Source organism: Triticum aestivum, chromosome 5A, assembly GCF_018294505.1.
Source record: "Triticum aestivum cultivar Chinese Spring chromosome 5A, IWGSC CS RefSeq v2.1, whole genome shotgun sequence".
Lineage (NCBI taxonomy): Eukaryota > Viridiplantae > Streptophyta > Magnoliopsida > Poales > Poaceae > Triticum > Triticum aestivum.
Window position 1 is genome coordinate 642,679,428 of NC_057806.1, and position 20,148 is coordinate 642,699,575.

Sequence of the window (20,148 nt, forward strand, 5' to 3'; positions counted from 1 at the left end):
TCCCTCTCTCTCCTTCCCCCCCAAGTCCTAGTCCAACATGGAAAGGGGGGAGTCCTACTCCCAGGAGGAGTAGGACTCCTCCTGGCGCACCCCTTGCTTGGTTGCACCTCCTCCCCCTTGCTCCTTTATATACAGGGGTAGGGGGGCACCCCAGAGACAACAATTGATCATTGATCTCTTAGTCGTGTGCGGTGCCCCCCCTCCACCATAGTCCTCGATAATATTGTAGTGGTGCTTAGGCGAAGCCCTGCGGCAATAGAACATCAAGATTGTCACCACGTCGTCGTGCTGACGGAACTCTTCCCCAACATTCCGCTGGATCGGAGTCCGGGGATCGTCACCGAGCTGAACGTGTGCTAGAACTCGGAGGTGCCGTAGTTTCGGTGCTTGATCGGTCGGGCCGTGAAGACGTACGACTACATCAACCGTGTTGTGCTAACGCTTCCGCTTTCGGTCTACGAGGGTACGTAGACAACACTCTCCTCTCTCGTTGTTATGCATCACCATGATCTTGCGTGTGCGTAGAAAATTTTTAAAATTACTACGTTCCCCAACAATGGTATCAGAGCCAGGTTTTATGCGCTGATGTTGTGCATGAGTAGAACACAAGTGAGTTGTGGGCGATATAAGTCATACTGCTTACCAGCATGTCATACTTTGGTTCGGCGGTGTTGTTGGATGAAGCGGCCCGGACCGACATTACTCGTACGCTTACGCGAGACTGGTTCTACCGACGTGCTTTTCACACAGGTGGCTGGCGGGTGTCAGTTTCTCCAACTTTAGTTGAACCAAGTGTGGCTACGCCAGGTCCTTGCGAAGGTTAAAACAACACCAACTTGACAAACTATCGTTGTGGTTTGATGCGTAGGTAAGAACAGTTCTTGCTAAAGCCCGTAGCAGCCACGTAAAACTTGCAACAACAAAGTAGAGGACGTCTCACTTGTTTTTGCAGGGCATGTTGTGATGTGATATGGTCAAGACATGATGCTAAATTTTATTGTATGAGATGATCATGTTTTGTAACCGAGTTATCGGTAACTGGCAGGAGCCATATGGTTGTCGCTTTATTGTATGCAATGCAATTGTGCTGTAATGCTTTACTTTATCACTAAGCGGTAGCGATAGTCGTGGAAGCATAAGATTGGTGAGACGACAACGATGCTACGATGGTGATCAAGATGTCACGCCGGTGATGATGGTGATCATGACGGTGCTTCGGAGATGGAGATCATAAGCACAAGATGATGATGGCCATATCATATCACTTATATTGATTGCATGTGATGTTTATCTTTTATACATCTTATCTTGCTTTGATTGACGGTAGCATTATAAGATGATCTCTCACTAAATTTCAAGATAAAAGTGTTCTCCCTGAGTATGCACCGTTGCCAAAGTTCGTCGTGCCCAGACACCACGTGATGATCGGGTGTGATAAGCTCTACGTTCATCTACAACGGGTGCAAGCCAGTTTTGCACACGCAGAATACTCAGGTTAAACTTGACGAGCCTAGCATATGCGGATATGGCCTCGGAACACTGAGACCGAAAGGGCGAGCGTGAATCATATAGTAGATATGATCAACATATTGGTGTTCACCATTGAAAGCTACTCCATTTCACGTGATGATCGGTTATGGTTTAGTTGATTTGGATCACGTGATCACTTAGATGATTAGAGGGATGTCTATCTAAGTGGGAGTTCTTAAGTAATATGATTAATTGAACTTTAATTTATCATGAACTTAGACCTGGTAGTATTAGCATATCTATGTAGTAGATCAATAGCTCGCGATGTTGCTCCCCGTTTAATTTTTATATGTTCCTAGAGAATACTAAGTTGAAAAATGTTAGTAGCAATGATGCGGATTGGATCCATGATCTGAGGATTATCCTTATTGCTGCACAGAAGAATTATGTCCCTGATGCACCGCTAGGTGACAAACCTATTGCAGGAGCAGATGCAGACGTTATGAACGTTTGGCTAGCTCAATATGATGACTACTTGATAGTTTAGTGCACCATGCTTAACAGCTTAGAATCGGGGCTTCAAAGACGTTTTGAACGCCATGGAGCATATAAGATGTTCCAAGAGTTGAAATTGGTATTTCATACACATGCCCGTGTCGAGAGGTATGAGACCTCTGGCAGTACTTTGCCTACAAGATAGAGGAGAATAGCTCAACCAGTGAGCATGTGCTCAGATTGTCTGAGTACTACAATTGCTTGAATCAAGTGGGAGTTAATCTTCCAGATAAGAGAGTAATTGACAAAGTTCTCTAGTCACTATCAAAGAGTTACTAGAACTTAGTGATGAACTATAATATGCAAGGGATGACAAAAGTAATTCCCAAGCTCTTCGTGATGCTGAAATCGACGAAGGTAGAAATCAAGAAAAGCATCAAGTGTTGACGGTTGACAAACACCACTAGTTTCAAAAGGGCCAAGGGAAGAAAGGGAACTTCAAGAAGAACGGCAAGCAAGTTGCTGCTCAAGTGAAGAAGCACAAGTCTGGACCTAAGCCTGAGACTGAGCGCTTCTACTGCAAAGGGACTGGTCACTAGAAATGGAACTGCCTCAAGTATTTGGCGGATAAGAAGGATGGAAAAGTGAACAAAGGTATATTTGATATACAGATTATTGATGTGTATTTTACTAGTGTTCGTAGAAACCCCTCGGTATTTGATACTAGTTCAGTTGCTAAGAGTAGTAACTCGAAAGGGACTTGCAAAATGAACAAAGACTACTTAAGGGTGAAGTGACGATGTGTGTTGGAAGTGGTTCCAAGATTGATATGATCATCATCGCACACTCCCTATACTTTCGGGATTAGTGTTGAACCTAAATAAGTGTTATTTGGTGTTTGTGTTGAGCATGAATATGATTTGATCATATTTATTGCAATACGGTTATTCATCTAAGTAAGAGAATAAATTGTTGTTCTGTTTACATGAATAAAACCTTCTATGGTCATACACCCAATGAAAATGGTTTGTTGGATCTCGATTGTGGTGATATAGATTCTCATAATATTGAAGCCAAAAGATGCAAAGTTAATAATGATAGTGTAACTTATTTGTGGCACTGCCGTTTGGGTCATATTGGTGTAAAGCGCATGAAGAAAATCCATGCTGATGGGCTTTTGGAATCACTTGATTATGAATCATTTTGATGCTTGCGAACCATGCCTCATGGGCAAGATGACTAAGGCTCCGTTCTCCGGAACAATGGAGCGAGCAACTGACATATTGAAAATAATACATACTGATGTATGCAGTGCGATGAGTGTTGAGGCTCGCGGCGGGTATCGTTATTTTCTGACCTTCACAGATGATTTGAGCAGATATGGGTATATCTACTTGATGAAACATAAGTCTGAAACATTTGAAAAGTTCAAAGAACTTCAGAGTGAAGTGGAAAATCATCGTGACAAGAAAATAAAGTTTATACGATCTGATCGCAGAGACAAATATTTGAGTTACGAGTTTGGTCTTCAATTAAAACAATGTGAAATAGTTTCACTACTCACGCCACCTGGAACACCACAGTGTAATGGTGTATCCGAACGTCTTAACCGTACTTTATTAGATATGGTGCAATCTATGATGTCGCTTACCGATTTACCACTATCGTTTTGGGGTTATGCATTAGAGACAACTGCATTCACATTAAATAGGGCACCATTTAAATCTGTTGAGACGACACAGTATGAACTATGGTTTGGTAAGAAACCAAAGTTGTTGTTTCTTAAAGTTTGAGGTTGCAATGCTTATGTGAAAAAGTTTCAACCTGATAAGCTCAAACCCAAATCGGAGAAGTGCGTCTTCATAGGATACCCAAAAGAAAATGTTGGGTACACCTTCTATCATAGATGACAGATCCGAAGGCAAGATATTCGTTGCTGAGAATGAATCCTTTCTACAGAAGGAGTTTCTCTCGAAAGAAGTGAGTGGGAGGAAAGTAGAACTTGATGAGGTAACTGTACCCGCTCCCTTATTGGAAAGTAGTTCATCACAGAAATCTGTTCCTGTGACTACTACACCAATTAGTGAGGAAGCTAATGATGATGATCATGTAACTTCAGATCAAGTTACTACCGAACCTCGTAGGTAAACCAGAGTGGGATCCGCACCAGATTGGTACGGTAATCCTGTTCTGGAGGTCATGTTACTTGACCATGATGAGCCTACGAACTATGAGGAAGCGATGATGAGCCCAGATTCCGTGAAATGGCTTGAGGCCATGAAATCTGAGATGAGATCCATGTATGAGAACAAAGTATGGACTTTGATTGACTTGCCCATTGATCGGCGAGCCATTGAGATTAAATGGATCTTCAAGAGGAAGAAGGACGCTGATAGTAGTGTTACTATCTACAAAGCTAGAATTGTCGCAAAAAGGTTTTTGACAAGTTCAAAGTGTTGACTACGATGAGAGTTTCTCACTCGTATCTATGCTTAAGTCTGTCCGAATCATGTTAGCAATTGCCGCATTTTATGAAATCTGGCAAATGGACAAACAAAACTGCATTCCTTAATGGATTTATTAAAGAAGAGTTGTATATGATGCAACCAGAAGGTTTTGTCAATCCTAAAGGTACTAACAAAATATGTAAGCTCCAGCGATCCATCTATGGACTGGTGCAAGCATCTCAGAGTTGGAATATACGCTTTGATAAGTTGATCAAAGCATATAGTTTTATACAGACTTACGGTGAAGCCTGTATTTACAAGAAAGTGAGTGGGAGCACTACAACATTTTTGATAAGTATATGTGAATGACATATTGTTGATCGGAGATAATATAGAATTATTCTGCAAAGCATAAAGGAGTGTTTGAAAGGAGTTTTTCAAAGAAAGACCATGGTGAAGCTGCTTACATATTGAGCATCAAGATCTATAGAGATAGATCAAGACGCTTTATAAGTTTTTCAATGAGTACATACCTTGACAAGATTTTGAAGTAGTTCAAAATGGAACAGTCAAAGAAGGAGTTCTTGCCTGTGTTACAAGGTGTGAAGTTGAGTAAGACTCAAAACCCGACCACGGCAGAAGATAGAGAGAGAATGAAAGTCATTTCCTATGCCTCAGCCATAGGTTCTATAAAGTATGTCATGCTATGTACCAGGCCTATTGTATACCCTGCCCTGAGTTTGGCAAGAGAGTACAATGGTGATTTAGGAGTAGATCACTGTACATTGGTCAAAATTATCCTTAGTGGAATAAGGATATGTTTCTCGATTATGGAGGTGACAAAAAGGTTCGTCGTAAAGGGTTACGTCGATGCAAATTTTGACACTGATCCAGATGACTATAAATCTCAATCTGAATATATATTGAAAGTGGGAGCAATTAGCTAAAGTAGCTCCGTGCAGAGCATTGTTGACATAGAAATTTGCAAAATACTTACGGATCTGAATGTGGCAGACCCGTTGACTAAACTTCTCTCACAAGCAAAACATGATCACACCTTAGTACTCTTTGTGTGTTAATCACATAGCGATGTGAACTAGATTATTGACTCTAGTAAACCCTTTAGGTGTTGGTCACATGTCGATGTGAACTATGGGTGTTAATCACATGATGATGTGAACTATTGGTATTAAATCACATGGCGATGTGAACTAGATTATTGACTCTAGTGCAAGTGGGAGATTGAAGGAAATATGCCCTAGAGGCAATAATAAAGTTATTATTTATTTCCTTATATCATGATAAATGTTTATTATTCATGCTAGAATTGTATTAACCGGAAACATAAAACATGTGTGAATACATAGACAAACAGGGTGTCACTAGTATGCCTCTACTTGACTAGCTCGTTGATCAAAGATGGTTATGTTTCCTAGCCATAGACATGAGTTGTCATTTGATTAACGGGATCACATCATTAGGAGAATGATGTGATTGACTTGACCCATTCCATAAGCTTAGCACTTGATCGTTTAGTTTGTTGCTATTACTTTCTTCATAACTTATACATGTTCCTATGACTATGAGATTATGCAACTCCCATTTACCGGAGGAACACTTTGTGTGCTACCAAACGTCACAACGTAACTGGGTGATTATAAAGGTGCTCTACAGGTGTCTTCGAAGGTACTTGTTTGGTTGGCGTATTTCAAGATTAGGATTTGTCACCCGACTGTCGGAGAGGTATCTCTGGGCCATCTCGGTAATGCACATCACTTAAGCCTTGCAAGCATTGCAACTAATGAGTTAGTTGCGGGATGATGTATTACAGAACGAGTAAAGAGACTTGCCGGTAACGAGATTGAACTAGGTATTGAGATACCGACGATCGAATCTCGGGCAAGTAACATACCGATGACAAAGGGAACAACGTATGTTGTTATGCGATCTGACCGATAAAGATCTTCGTAGAAAATGTAGGAGCCAATATGAGCATCCAGGTTCCGCTATTGGTTATTGACCAGAGACATGACTCGGTCATGTCTACATTGTTCTCGAACCCGTAGGGTCCGCACGCTTAACGTTACGATGATAGTTTCATTATGAGTTTATATATTTTGATGTATCGAAGGTTGTTCGGAGTCCAGGATATGATCACGGACATGACGAGGAGTCTCGAAATGGTCGATACATGAAGATTGATATATTGGAAGCCTATGTTTGGACATCGGAAGTGTTTCGGGTGAAATCGACATTTTATCGGAGTACCGGGAGGTTACCGGAACCCCCCGGTAACCTAATGGGCCTTAATGGGCCTAGTGGAGGAAGTGGAGAGGAGGCCAAGGGGCAGCCGCGCGCCCCTTCCCCCCAGTCCGAATTGGACAAGGAGGGGGTCGGCGCTCCCCCTTTCCTTTTCCCTCTATCTCCTCCCCCCCCAAGTCCTAGTCCAACATGGAAAGGGGGGGGGGGAGTCCTACTCCCAGGAGGAGTAGGACTCCTCCTGGCGCGCCCCTTGCCTGGCCGCACCTCCTCCCCCTTGCTCCTTTATATACAGGGGCAGGGGGGCACTCCAGAGACAACAATTGATCATTGATCTCTTAGTCGTGTGCGGTGCCCCCTCCACCATAGTCCTCGATAATATTGTAGTGGTGCTTAGGCGAAGCCCTGCGACAGTAGAACATCAAGATTGTCACCACGTCGTCGTGCTGACGGAACTCTTCCCCGACATTCTGCTGGATCGGAGTCCGGGGATCGTCATCGAGCTGAACGTGTGCTAGAACTCGGAGGTGCTGTAGTTTCGGTGCTTGATCAGTCGGGCCGTGAAGACGTACGACTACATCAACCACGTTGTGCTAACGCTTCCGCTTTCGGTCTATGAGGGTATGTAGACAACACTCTCCTCTCTCGTTGCTATGCATCACCATGATTTTGCATGTGCGTAGGAAAATTTTGAAATTACTACGTTCCCCAACAGCAACAACGAGAAGATGAAGATACAGGTTGGTCTATGCTCATCACGGAAGGCTTTCATGGAGAAGCCACGACACATCCAGCCATAGACAATTGTCAGATGTCTTCGTCAAGCTTCTGTATCTGCTGGCCGAGTGGTGATCGTCCTTCCTCCTCCCGACCATGGAGCCAAATGGGTGGCAGTGCATATTCTCCACCAAGTCTATGGTGAGGTGCCATGGAGGCTCAGCTGCACCAAGTGGTGTCATCTTCGGCGACGGCGATATTGTGCTCGTGCGTGAGATCCTAAGCCCTCGATTGTGGTTTCCGTCAGCATATTGGGGTGCTCTTTGCATAAGCCAGGGACCAATTTTCTATTTCTTTCAGGTCTTGATACAAGTTGGCTTGTCTTTATGTTTCCTATTAAATCAGCATCAGGGTCCTTCTTGACCCCTCTATTGAATAAACTAAGCTATAAAGTATCCTTACAACCACAATTGCATGGATTATCATAGCATGTTTCGCGGAGGTATTCCCACGTATTTTATCGGGCATGAGGATCTAACGTTAGGCATTCCCCATTACCATAACGGGCGTGCTGCAACCTAGCTAGGGTTCATAGAGAGATCGAAACTAGACAAAGATTAAAACCGTTAAAATGACGAGTAATTGTTATTGAATTCAAATAATATTCTTGTATAGTTGTTACATTCTCTAGTTTGTATCCAAGACCGAAGTTTTTTTGGTAAGGAGGATTACCCTTGGCCTCTGCATCAGAACGATGCACATCGGACCGAAGTTTGGGATCCCACATTTCAATCTTTGTCGGTTCCCCTCGTTTCCCACCCTTCGCGTGAGGTTCGTGTGTCTTTGGCGACGACATCCAGTGGCGGGATAAATGTCCATGTCTTTATCTCGCCATGGAGCCATCATCACGTTATGCTCCAGAAAGCTCGTGGTTCTCACGTCTCACATGTTTTATACTTTTGTTTCTTTTCATCACCGTTTGGCTACAAAAAGTGTCGTTCAACGACCCGACTTCGTGAAAGGCGCCTCTCAAGACGCTATGTGGTCAACGACCTTATGTGTTCATCTCTTAGAGCTTGGGACTCCTGATGCACCTCAAAATCTACGAGGTTAGTCCACCTCGTGGATATGTAATTTGGTCATCAGGGAGCGCATAGAGAAATACCAAGATGTGAACTATCGTAGGTCGAGAGTTAACTCAAACAATAATCTTAATGTGATTTTAAGTTTATGAGTGATCTTTCTCTTATTGAACTTAGTGATCATTGTTAGTACACTTCAATTTCGGCTATTCATATGTGCATTTTACTTTCTTTATTACCTAATAAATTATTCATTCATTTATTTTAAGGACGGCAAGGCGGTTCCTAAAACAAGACAATATAAACAAAAAATGAAGTTGAAAAACAAGGCAAACATGGAGGAGAAATGGAGGGCCCAGTGTTCATTGGGCCGGACCGGGGGCCTCGCAGCCCGCTACCACCCAAAGAAAAAAGTAAGTGAAATACACGGCCGCCCCGCCTCAGCGTCACTCTCCCCGACTCTGGCAGCGAGCGACGCGCGGCAACGGAAAAATCCAGAGGCGCGAAACTCGAAACTTCTCCCGCCGCGCGCCCCTCGTTTTGTTTCGCACCCCGCGTCCTTCCATTCCATCTCCGAGATCTGCCGTTCCGATCCCCTCCCACCTCCGACTCCTCGTGAGAATCCTCCCCGGCGAAGCCAAGCGGAGCGGAGATCCCTAGGCCGGCGCCATGGATACGGAGCCCTTCGACGAGGCGGACCTCCTCGCCCTCCCGGCCTCCCCCGTCGCCTCCCCTCCCCGCCGCCTCAAGCGCCTCAAGAAATCCTTCCAGACCGCCGCTGCCGCCGTCTCCCCCCATAAATCTCCGCCGCCGCAGCCGCCGGCGGAGGAGGAAACCCTGGCCCCGCACCTCGGGTCTCCCCCTCCTCCTCCGAACCACTCCCCACCGCCTTCAGAGGAGGAGGCCGTGGCCCCGCGCCTAGGATCTCCTCCTCCCCCGACGACGAACCCCTCTCCCCCGCCGCCTCCGCCGGCGCCAGACGCGGAGGCGGTGGCCCCGGCGCCGTCCTCGCCTCCCGTCCCCGTCTCCTCGCCGCTACCGCCGGCCGACACCGCCGAGGACGACGATGAGGAGGGGGATGACGGGCTCGACCCGCTCTTCTCGGAGTCCGCCGGGGGCGGGGGTTGGGACCCGCTGGGTCTGCCGACGGGAGAGGACGACGACGAGGAGGAGGAGATGCTGGCGGGAGGAGGGCTCATCGAGGAGCTGCGGAGGGAGAAGGAGAAGTCCTCCGCCAAGAAGCGGCTCAACATGGACGAGGGTGAAGAGAGGGTCGAAATGGCTGTCGAGCCAGAGCGCGAGGTCGCTGTGACGGGGAAGAGGAGCAAGAGGAAGAAGAAGGATGCGGATGCGGAAGGGAAGGGGAAGAAGAAGAAGAAGGCGGAGGATGGGGAGGGGAAGAAGAGGAAGAAGGACAAGGTGCCCAAGGAGTCGGCCGCATCCAAGAAACGGGCCGAGAAGGTAACATTTCGATAATTTTGTTTCCTTTCCTTCAGTTTGCTTGATTGCATCTGTGGGCTGATGTGTGTCCTGTGGGCTGATGTGCGCAGGAGAGGAGGGCTCAGCTTGAATCGATCCATGCCGAGTCGCAGAGGCTGCTACGAGGTATATATCCTGACAGTGTGCATGGTTGGAAGCAGATGGTGTTAGATTTGTGCATATCTAACTGTTTCTTGTTGATTTTGTTCTCTGCAGAGACAAGAAAGGCGTCATTTAAGCCAATTGCAGAGCCAGTGTACAAACCCATCTCGTCAGTCCTGGAGAAGATCCGTCTTCGGAAGCTGGAGATTCAGAAAATGTCAGTTGTCTGATTGCTTTTCTGAGGTTATGCAAATATCACAATGACTATCCGCTGATGTTATTTTTCTCCACTACGGTTTGCAGGTCAAATACTCCTGTCGAAGAGGAAGAGGAAGAGGAAGAGGAAGAGGAAGAAGACGAAGGCGAAGAAGAAGATGCCTCTTCAGAGCCCGAAAGCGATCCCGCTGAAAAGCCAGCCATACCCGAGGTTAAGGAAGCGGGTTCAGATGACAAAAATTTGAAGAATGTGAGTCTTCATCCAGATAGCTTGATTTGAGCTCAGTATATTGTCTATAAAACTAAAAGGCTGTGAATCGTTGTAGGATGATGCTGACAAGGAGGTTGGAGCAAATGCTGGTGACCTGAGTGACCACACCAGTCTCCCTGAGGATGAGGTGATCACTGCTTTCACTCGGCTAGTATGCTGTTTGGTGTTTGCACTGTACTGATGCTGTGTCTTGTTTGCAGGATGCTGTGATTAGCGACAAGGATCTTAATAAATGTGGTAACAAATCTCCAAACAAGGTCAGCGCCCCTTCCCTAATTCTGTAATCATCTGCAGCTGCTGTTGTACCCATAAGAGCATGCCTCGATATTGTGTTATTTGCGTTGAAGTTTCTATCTCAACTTGAGTGTCACAATGTCAATGAAAGCATTGGTTTGATTATACATATCGATGCAAAACATGCTTTGTGCTTTACTGTTGTTGAATCAATGGTTGCTGGATTATCAAATGGTTGGTACTATCTACTATGGTTAGTCAGTTATTGGTTGCCCAGGATTATCATAGATTCAAAATTATCTCACAGCGAAGTAAGAAAAGAATATTATGTAAACTCAATGGTTGACAATTCTCATAAAGTAGAAAATGATTACTAGACATATAATGCATCTATGATTTGAAAGTTTAAGAGCTTAATTATATTTTTGTTTAATGATTTGCTTGTTGGATTATTGGTTCTACCAGGAACTTGTTGACAATTCTCAAGATAAACATGAAGACAATGCCCAACCAAGCGATGACTCCATTGATGCTGTAGATGAAGAAGTCCATCTGCCTCCCTCTTCAAGCCCTACCAAGAATACAGATGATAGGTAAGCATATCACACCCTCCTCAGTCGATGATACTAACACCTGTTAGCATTTACAAATGTACTTATCTTGTGTAAAGAAAATTCACCCCCTTGCCCCTTTAAAAACTTATTTATGCACATGCAATTTATTAATTATTATGTATGGTCTGCATAAGATTATAAAAGCTTGTTTTGGTTGTAGCACCGCATATTATCTCTTCCTGTAGCCTTGACATGTGAATCGCTAAATAACAGAACCATGTAAACTTCAATGATTATATTTTGCCAATTAAAACCTGTTTGACATCCTTCTTCTATCCATCATCTGTTAGCAATGGCCTGGTGCATTTGCATGGAATTTGCCTGATTTTTCATATTTATATTGATGCACTATACTACTGGCTATTAAACATTTTGTTGAATTATCTGTCTGGCTCAGTTCTTCAGAAGATGAAGAAGAGGAAGAAGATAATGACAAGGAGAACATATATCCAGGCATTCAGAAAAATGATGTAAATACCCATCAACAACCTCGACGAACTCTTGCAAGTGATTCATGTCCAGATGCTGCTGTCCTGAAAGACTTTCTAGACGTTGAAGCTGAGGAAGAGGACGACAGTGATGATGACATGTCGAGGTTTAAGGACAACGAAGAAGATGATGGCGATGATGAAAATGAAGTACTTACTGCTCTGATTGCTGCTGGATTTGAAGAAGAAGAAGTAGATCATGAGAAACGTAATGCACTCCACCAAAAGTGGCTTCAGGATCAAGATGCTGCTGAAACAAATAATTTCATTCAAAGATTAAAATATGGTCATCAGGAGCAGAAAGTGTTGATGGAGGAAGACGAAGATGATATCGAAGACTGTGAGGATGAATCAGAAAATGAAAGGTCACATGACTTGACTCCAAATATTGTGCGGCAGAATTCTGAGAAGGCAAAACAAATGATTGCCAAAATGTTCACAGATGAGAATGACACTTATGAACACTCTGATGATGAGGAAATAGAGGAGCATTTGGCCCGTCAACGTATTTCAAAGCGAGAAGTAAGCGCTGACACTTTTTGAATACCGAGTGTCTTCAGTTATGCTTGATATTTCATTTTTAAAGTGCTATAGTTCCTCCCTTGCTGTGCTAGTACAGAACTTTTATCCACCCTATGTGCTTTAGCAAAATAATTTGAGTGTCTTATTCTTTGTTAGGTTCATAGTACTTCGTTCATATCTCCATTGGAAGATGACAGTTCAAGGGAAATGTTTAGCCTTATAAAGAAGCTCAATATTGCTCCTCAAGCCCCCAAGAGGAGGGGCAAGCAAGCCACATGTAAGGATTCCCAAAATTTCAATACATGTCTATGATTGAGAACATGGCTGGTCATCTACTAATTACTATTTTTTATTGATGTTTTCAGCAAATCTTGAAATGCTTATGGTCGGAAGTAACAGCAACTCATCATCAAAGGTAAATGCTTACTGACACTCGTTTCTGTTTGCTGTCGTACTTCTCACCTGGATGTTGATAAGCTGAAAGTTTGTAACATGAATTGACTTCATATGGCAAATCATCGCCTATGTTGCTCCAAATTGAAAATTCACCTAGTAAAACCTGGACTTAAACATGTACTATCCCTCATTGTTTTGTTAGAGAACGTTTTGTGGTTCTCTTCCATTGAAACTTGCAAGGCATTGCTGAGATTTTCTCATAAACTGGTTTCCCCCCTCATGTTTGTCTCTTGACAGTATTGTATATTCTTTGCAGTCTTCTTTTCTCGGCCGAACAACGAGTGGTCCAATCTCATCTTCTCATAGATCAACTTACAAAGGCTACATTTTCGGTCGCGATGACAGCAACAGCAACAGCAAGAGCTGCTTTGCAGCCTCTGAGAGTAACTCGGATGTGGTAAGCTTGATGAAAACTTGCCTCTGATCTTGTCATAATTCCAATGCGCTCAGAGGCAGAGTCGCACATTCCCTGTATTCAGAAACATTCTCATGTGGCCCCTCATTCCATTATACAGCAGGACCAGGTGAACCCCAGCCAAGCCAAGAAAGCGAAGTTCAGCAGTTCACAGACAAAGCCAGCCGCATCAGGCACAAGCTCCGAGGGTGGCTCGACTTCAGGCGCCTCTCTGTTCGAGCTCCTGCGCAGGTCAACTTCCGCCGCCGAGAAGCAAGAGCACAAGCGCCCCGAAAGCTTCGGCATCATCACGGAGAGCCAAGCTGTGCACCAGTTCTCGGCGTTCAAGCTGTCAAGGAAGTTCTCCAAGATAGGAGCAAGGAACTGACTCACATAGCCTCCCTTGACCTACTCACAATTGCTCCCTTGCACCTGTTTACGTCAAAAGGCAAAGCACTTTTTTCGCGGTATTTTCAGATGTACCTGTCTGTGCTCTGGAAAAATGCACATTGGATATAAACTCTGTATCACTTTAGGTTCAAGATAAATGTGCGTCTGTGTTTGCTGTATATCGGTTTTTCTTAAGGGCGCTGATAGCCGCCGGTCGACCGGCCCAAATTCGACCGGTCCACCACGCGCCGTACGATCTTTTCACGCACAACCGTTAGATCACGTCCGTCTTTCCTTTTCACCTGGCACACGAACGTTTTGATCCAGCCGGTGATTACGGAACTGCTCGTCCTCGCGCGCACGTTGGTCACGGCGCCCCGGCCGGTGTTTGCGGACGACATCTCGTAGCGCTCCGCTGTCGCTCGTCGCCGCCCAGCACGCGGCCGCGATCTCGTAGCGCTCTGCCATCGCACGTCGCCGCCCAGCACGCGGCCGCGATCTCGTAGCGCTCTGCCCTCGCTCATCGCCGCCCAGCACACGGCCGCCATAGTAGCAGTACAACTCGCCGTTGTCGTAATGAAGGACGTGGCCGCAGCACTCCGGCCACGTGGTTCCAGCACGTGGTTGTCAAGGTCCCAGCATTTGGTCCTCACGGTCCAACAGTTCGCTGACATGGTCGCAGTACACGGCCATTGCTGTTCGGGCACACACTTGCCACTATCGTAGCATGCAAACAACCATGGTCGTAGCATTCCATCACACTGTCGCCGGTCCCAGCATGCAGCGCCGCCCAGATGCAACTCCCTGTGCTCATGCTTGCATCCTCGCCGGCGACATGTGTCGGCGGTTGCATCTTCAGTGTACACGGATGTAGCACCGCCTAGATGGTTGCAGATTTGGCACAAGTGGATGTAACTTCTGTTCTACACGGTAGTAGCATACAGGCGTCGCTGGTTGCAGGTCTGGCGACACGATGGTAGCATCGCGGAAACAGTTGCAGCTCTGTTGCATGTGGTTGTAGCTTCTGCGGTACATGGTTGTAGCATTCGTCGCCGACGGTATTGCCGGTGCCGCTCTCGTTTGCATGGTTGTAGCATCACCGAGAGCTGGTTGTAGCTCCTGCGATACACGATTGTAACATTGTAAGCGACGGTGTCGCCGGGTGCAGCTTCCGGTGTGTATGGTTCCAGCTTGAGGTCACCGCGATCGCAGCTCCGCGGTTGGCCGGTTCCAGCTCCTGTATGCACGGTCCTAGCACGCGGTCACCATGGTCTAAGCTTTTTTCATCTATGGTTGAAGCTTTTCTGTCAATGCTAGCATTTTTTCGGTTACACGGTGCCTCCGTTGAAGCTTTCTATATCTATTGTTGAGGTTTTTTTGGGAGCTGAATGATGCTTTTCCTGCCACCGGCGGCAGCTTGCCGTGAACGCCGGCCACAACGCTTCTTGCTTTTTGCGAACGACTGCGACAAGACATCTCCATGAATGGTTGTAGAAATTGTCGTTGCCGATAGTAGCAAATGCCTATCACAGTTGCAGCAAAAACATCATCACCGCCGTCGCAGGTCGCATCACTTTCCTTGCAGGGTTGTAGCAATTGTCGTCGCCGGTCGTAGCAAAATCCGACAACTGTTGCAGCAAATTGTTGTCACCGACGTCGTGGATCGCAAGATTGCCATGAATGATTGTAGCAAAAATCCTCACTGGTTGTAGCAAACCCCAACACTGGTTGCAACACCGCGGCTCGTTGGCTGTAGCTCCGACCATGGCTAGTACCTCGTTGCACCGCCTGTTACAACGACTCCATGGCCGTCACCACCTGGTTGCAGCACTGCATGCCATAGCCGTGAGCTTCGGTCACGATTTTAGCAGACAGCAGCCCCCAGGTCCTCCTCCTTTGTTGTGCCCATCTAGGGACCTCACAACGTGGTGTGCTGATGTAGAAGATGGGAGGAAAGAGATGTGGGGAACGAGTGGCCGTCGTTCCTTGGGAAAATAGGATAAGGGCGAGCGGCGGCGGACCCACCTATGCACGTGGAGTGATTTGTGTGATGCGAGACGAGATGCTGGTTTCTTCTGTTACGCGGGTGACGCGAGGGACGTAGGATCGAAACATATCGAACGGCGCGTATGGGACCGGCCCAAACTTCGGCCAGCCCGCCGGCCACAAACATTGTATACAGTATCAGTTGGTTGTCTCTGAGTGCATGCGCATGACCCTTTTTTTTAGGGAATGGCTCCTTTTTTGTTGATCTCCTGACCCCCAAAGTAGTATGGGCCTGTCTGTTTTAATGGGCCGGACCAGGCTTAAATGGCCCAACGCTCCTTACCGTGCCACCCACCGGTTGGTCAACGGCGGCCCAGTCTTACCAGCCGCTCCCGCACGTGTAGAAAATTCTAGGGTTCAAATCAAATCGACCTTGTCCTCCTCGCCCTATCCTCTCGCTTCCCCCGTCCAATCCCCACCTCAGCAAGCAAACCCTAATCGACTGCCACGGAGGAGGCAGGATCGAAGGTGCGCGACCGAGCGGGAGCTGGCCGTACCTGAGATCCGAGCCACCGGAGCTCAAAATCCCCCCCGCCGCCGCCGCCGTCGCTCTCGCGGTAAGAAGATCATCCGTCCATTCCATTCAATTTGCAGCTGAATTCGACGCTGCCGGTGGCCGGAACCCCGCGTTCCTCCCCGAATCGAGAAATTTTCGAAATTTTTGCGTTCTGAGCTCCGGATTTTTGTTTCTCTCCCATGGCAGCCGCGGCAGGAGGGTGATGAGATCTTCGGGAGCGGGCCTCGCTCGGTCATAAGATGCTAGCCGGCGGCGTTGGCAGCAACAGAGGCGGCAGCTCCCATCTCTCCTCCCCCTCCTCCCAGAGGGACCTCCGCGGAGGCCGGAGCTTCCTCTTCGGGAACACCTGGTTCATGCTCTCCGCCTACCCGGCGCGCCTGCTGCACACCGCCGACCGCCGCGCGCCCGCCGCCGCCTTCGTCGCCGCCGCCATCCACCGGACGCCCCGCGTCGTGCGCGCGCACGGCGGCACGGGACAGGGCCTGCTGCAGCGGGGCATCGTCATGGCCGCCTGCGGCTACGCCTTCGGGCGGGCCGACCTCGGCGCCGCCGCCAAGCGCCAGCTGGAGAAGGACTCCTCGTCCGTGGCTGCCCACGCCTCGCGCATCGTCGCCATGGGGTCAGCTGGGACGGCGGCGAGGCCCGACGTCTCGTTCAAGTACCGGGGTTTGGAGTACTGTAAGAAGGTCGGCGTGAGCTTGAGATGCCGCGAGCAGTGGGGGATGGCTAGGACGTTCTGGACCAGTGCGGTTGGGCCGGGCAGGCAGCTCAGCTTCTCGGTTGACCCTTGGGCTCGGGATTTCAGCACGTCGTGTGCGGCGCCTTACTCTGCTGGAGCTACAGAGAGTCAACTGACTCTGGATGAGGCACTACAGGAGAAGCAGACGGATAACTCCACCGTTGCCTCTGATGGGTATGTATCCTGATTCCTGTTGCATGTGCCATTATGAATTCGAAATGACTGTTTCCCTTGGAATTTCTGTTAAATTGATCTAAAACAGATAACAGATATGAACACGCATTTAATTTCCATGAAATGTTCGATTCCTTTAGAATTTCATGCACTGTTGTGTTTGTTGCCTTCATATCTTGTCAAAAGAAGAGTATTTGTATGTAACCCATGAGGAATGCCTGAGTCTTGATATAGGTCCATACTATGCATGAATGCTTCTATTAGTCACCCAAAATGTTGTGTTCCATGCTTACCCTTGTCTATATGCAAGTGCTAACATGCAAGCAAGCATTTTCTCAATCAAGAAAGTTAAGTTCGAAATGGGACTAATGTGATTATTTCATGACAAGGCCACAAGGGATATAAGTTTGAGTTTTGCTTCGGTACACCCCCCCCCCCACCCCACCCCCACCCTCACCCTCACCCCTTCCCTCCCTTGAAAGTTTGCACCAATCTTAAAGTTGCTTAAAAAGCCTATCCCCGTATTAGCTTGCAGTTCAAACATATTGAATAAATTGATTTAGATACAAAAGACTTCATTATTCCTTTTTTGGATAACAGCAACAGGACGGCACAAAATTTAGACATTGAACATGAACCAACTATTTGCGGCCAATTTCCTACACACTAGTTCATTGCATCTTAAGGAAATTTGCTCTCATGTTGTTTCCAGTGTCACATTAGAAGCATTTACATTTCTGCTCTTATCTTCTGATAGCAACTGTTCTATTGCTTTTTTTGCACCTGTTGTTGGTTGGCTGAAAACTTTTTCTACAGGAAGTCACCTGCTCCTGAAAAACTGAAGCTGGTCTCAGGTTCTTGTTACCTGCCTCATCCTGCTAAGGAGGCGACTGGCGGCGAAGATGGTCACTTCATTTGCATTGATGAACAGGCGATTGGTGTGGCAGATGGTGTTGGTGGTTGGGCAGATCACGGTGTTGATGCTGGACTATATGCGAAAGAACTAATGAGTAAATCAATGAGTGCTATCAAGGATGAACCAGAAGGTGCAATTGACCCATCAAGAGTTCTGGAGAAAGCTTTTACAGGCACCAAAGCAAGGGGATCATCAACTGCTTGCATCATCACTCTTAAAGAACAGGTTAGCCAGATTTTCTGACTTTACTTAATCGTTGTTCATTGTAGTCTCCTTCCGTTGCCAGTTGATTTATTGTGCTGAGTAAACACAAATTGTTACTATGTAGTTTCTTTGGACCATGTACTCCCTCCGTTACTAAATATTTGTCTTTCTAGAGATTTCAACAAGTGACTACATACGGAGCAAAATGAGTGAATCTACACTCTAAAATATGTCTATATACATCCGTATGTGGTAGTCCATTTGAAATCTCTAAAAAGACAAATATTTAGGAACGGAGGGAGTATAACACATTAAGGCGCCTCCCACATGATCGGAAGAAAAAGGGGTCGTTGATGTAGTAAAACGAGGATAGCTGAAATTGCACTTTTGGTGCTACATTCTTGGATCTCTATGGTGCTGTGGTATTCTCGTCCATGAGTATAAAAGTAACTGTATTGATAAATCTCGTATTCATCTGTTTGGTCATGTCTGAGCACTTTCAATTCAACAGAACTAGAAGTTCCTGATTCATATTTCTGGAAAGGAACACATTTACTTTGCAGTCCTTTTTTCTAGTTTAGTGATGCTTACTATCATGCTATTTAAACTTGCAGGGTCTTCATGCTGTAAATCTTGGGGACAGTGGCTTCATAGTGGTCAGAGATGGCCGCACTGTTCTCAAATCACCTTCACAGCAGCATGATTTTAATTTTACTTATCAGCTCGAGAGTGGGGGTGGCAGTGATCTTCCAAGTTCTGCCGACGTGAGTACATCCTGACTTTGCAGTGATCTTCCTTTATCTTTGAATCCTTGCTTGGAGAACTCTGATACAACATCAACATATTAACTCAGAAGTCTTCTCTGGAGTATTAAGTTTATAGCATCGAAATATTTTATAGCATGACGCCCTGTACTCACTTATGTAGGTATTTCACTACTCAACCTGTACGACAACGAAATCACTGCCGTCGTTGTCGAGGCCCTCAGGAGTGGCCTCGGTGCCCAGGGCACAGCTCAGAAAATCGCCGCCCTTGCTCGGGAGAGAGCAGAGGATAAGCACAGGCAGTCACCCTTTGCAGCCGCTGCTCAGGAGGCTGGGTACAGGTACTATGGAGGGAAGCTCGACGACATCACGGTCGTGGTGTCATACGTGATGAGCGCAGCAGCTGTTTAATGCGATGATGCTTCTATTTTCTGTTGTAATGTACATAACCTTTGCCCCAAACTCATGGGAGCTCCTACGCCCCGGGGAGTAGATTCCTAGGCTGGTTTATTCGAGTGTTGGGGATCTCCTGACACCTTAATGTTTTAGAGTATTGAGATTGCGCTTTGGCTCGGGAAATTGTGGCGAAAAACCATGTCTGCCCCCCTTCTCATTTAGCACTACATGAGATGCTTCTTGTAAACCCATCCTTGGTGGAAGGAGAACCACCACCTGCTGGCAAAGTTTTGTTGTATTCATATATTCGGTGCTACTTAGTTGCTAAACATGTTTGCCTTATCGTGCTGCTGAGAGATAGGCTGTTGTGAGTTCTTGCTGTGCGTTAGCTCACCAAACTGCTGCGAGCAATTCCCTTAAAAAGGTGTTGTGAACAATTGAATCAAAATAATGTATCAAGGCAATTTTATTTACATGCTGTCGCACGGTGTTTGTGCCGTCACTTTCGAGATCTCCAAGTGGACAGTTTTGCTGGCATAGCGAAGCTTTGCTGTTTCTGCCGTGCCGCATTAGTTGAGACTTGGAAAGCATTGTTTCTTTTGCGAGAATTAAGATAGCGTCGCTATGCAGCAAGTGTTTCGGAGCGGATTTACGGCAAAAGGTTTGAGTAGAGAAGGGCGTGTGATATTCGTAAGTTCGTTGCTTCACATTTCTCTCTAAGCTGGACTGGGTTCTGATCTGAAGCATGCCGTAACC

The 20,148-nt window shown here is 46.5% G+C and overlaps 2 protein-coding genes across 2 annotated transcripts; both read left to right on the forward strand.

Annotated features, from left to right (window-relative positions):
• The first annotated feature begins 8,937 nt into the window (after positions 1–8,937).
• LOC123105560 (FK506-binding protein 5) lies at positions 8,938–13,815 on the forward strand. The gene is made up of 12 exons (XM_044527643.1): positions 8,938–9,931; positions 10,021–10,075; positions 10,166–10,268; positions 10,355–10,517; positions 10,594–10,665; positions 10,739–10,795; positions 11,238–11,365; positions 11,784–12,396; positions 12,553–12,673; positions 12,762–12,811; positions 13,109–13,249; positions 13,368–13,815. Exons 1-12 carry the CDS (start codon positions 9,140–9,142, stop codon positions 13,632–13,634), a joined length of 2,562 nt encoding a protein of 853 aa, XP_044383578.1. The 5' UTR covers positions 8,938–9,139; the 3' UTR covers positions 13,635–13,815.
• A 2,173-nt stretch (positions 13,816–15,988) lies between these two features.
• Positions 15,989–19,696, forward strand: LOC123105561 (probable protein phosphatase 2C 80). Its single transcript, XM_044527644.1, has 5 exons — positions 15,989–16,239; positions 16,386–17,112; positions 17,929–18,253; positions 18,847–18,996; positions 19,160–19,696. Exons 2-5 carry the CDS (start codon positions 16,439–16,441, stop codon positions 19,385–19,387), a joined length of 1,377 nt encoding a protein of 458 aa, XP_044383579.1. The 5' UTR covers positions 15,989–16,239; positions 16,386–16,438; the 3' UTR covers positions 19,388–19,696.
• Positions 19,697–20,148: the final 452 nt, after the last annotated feature.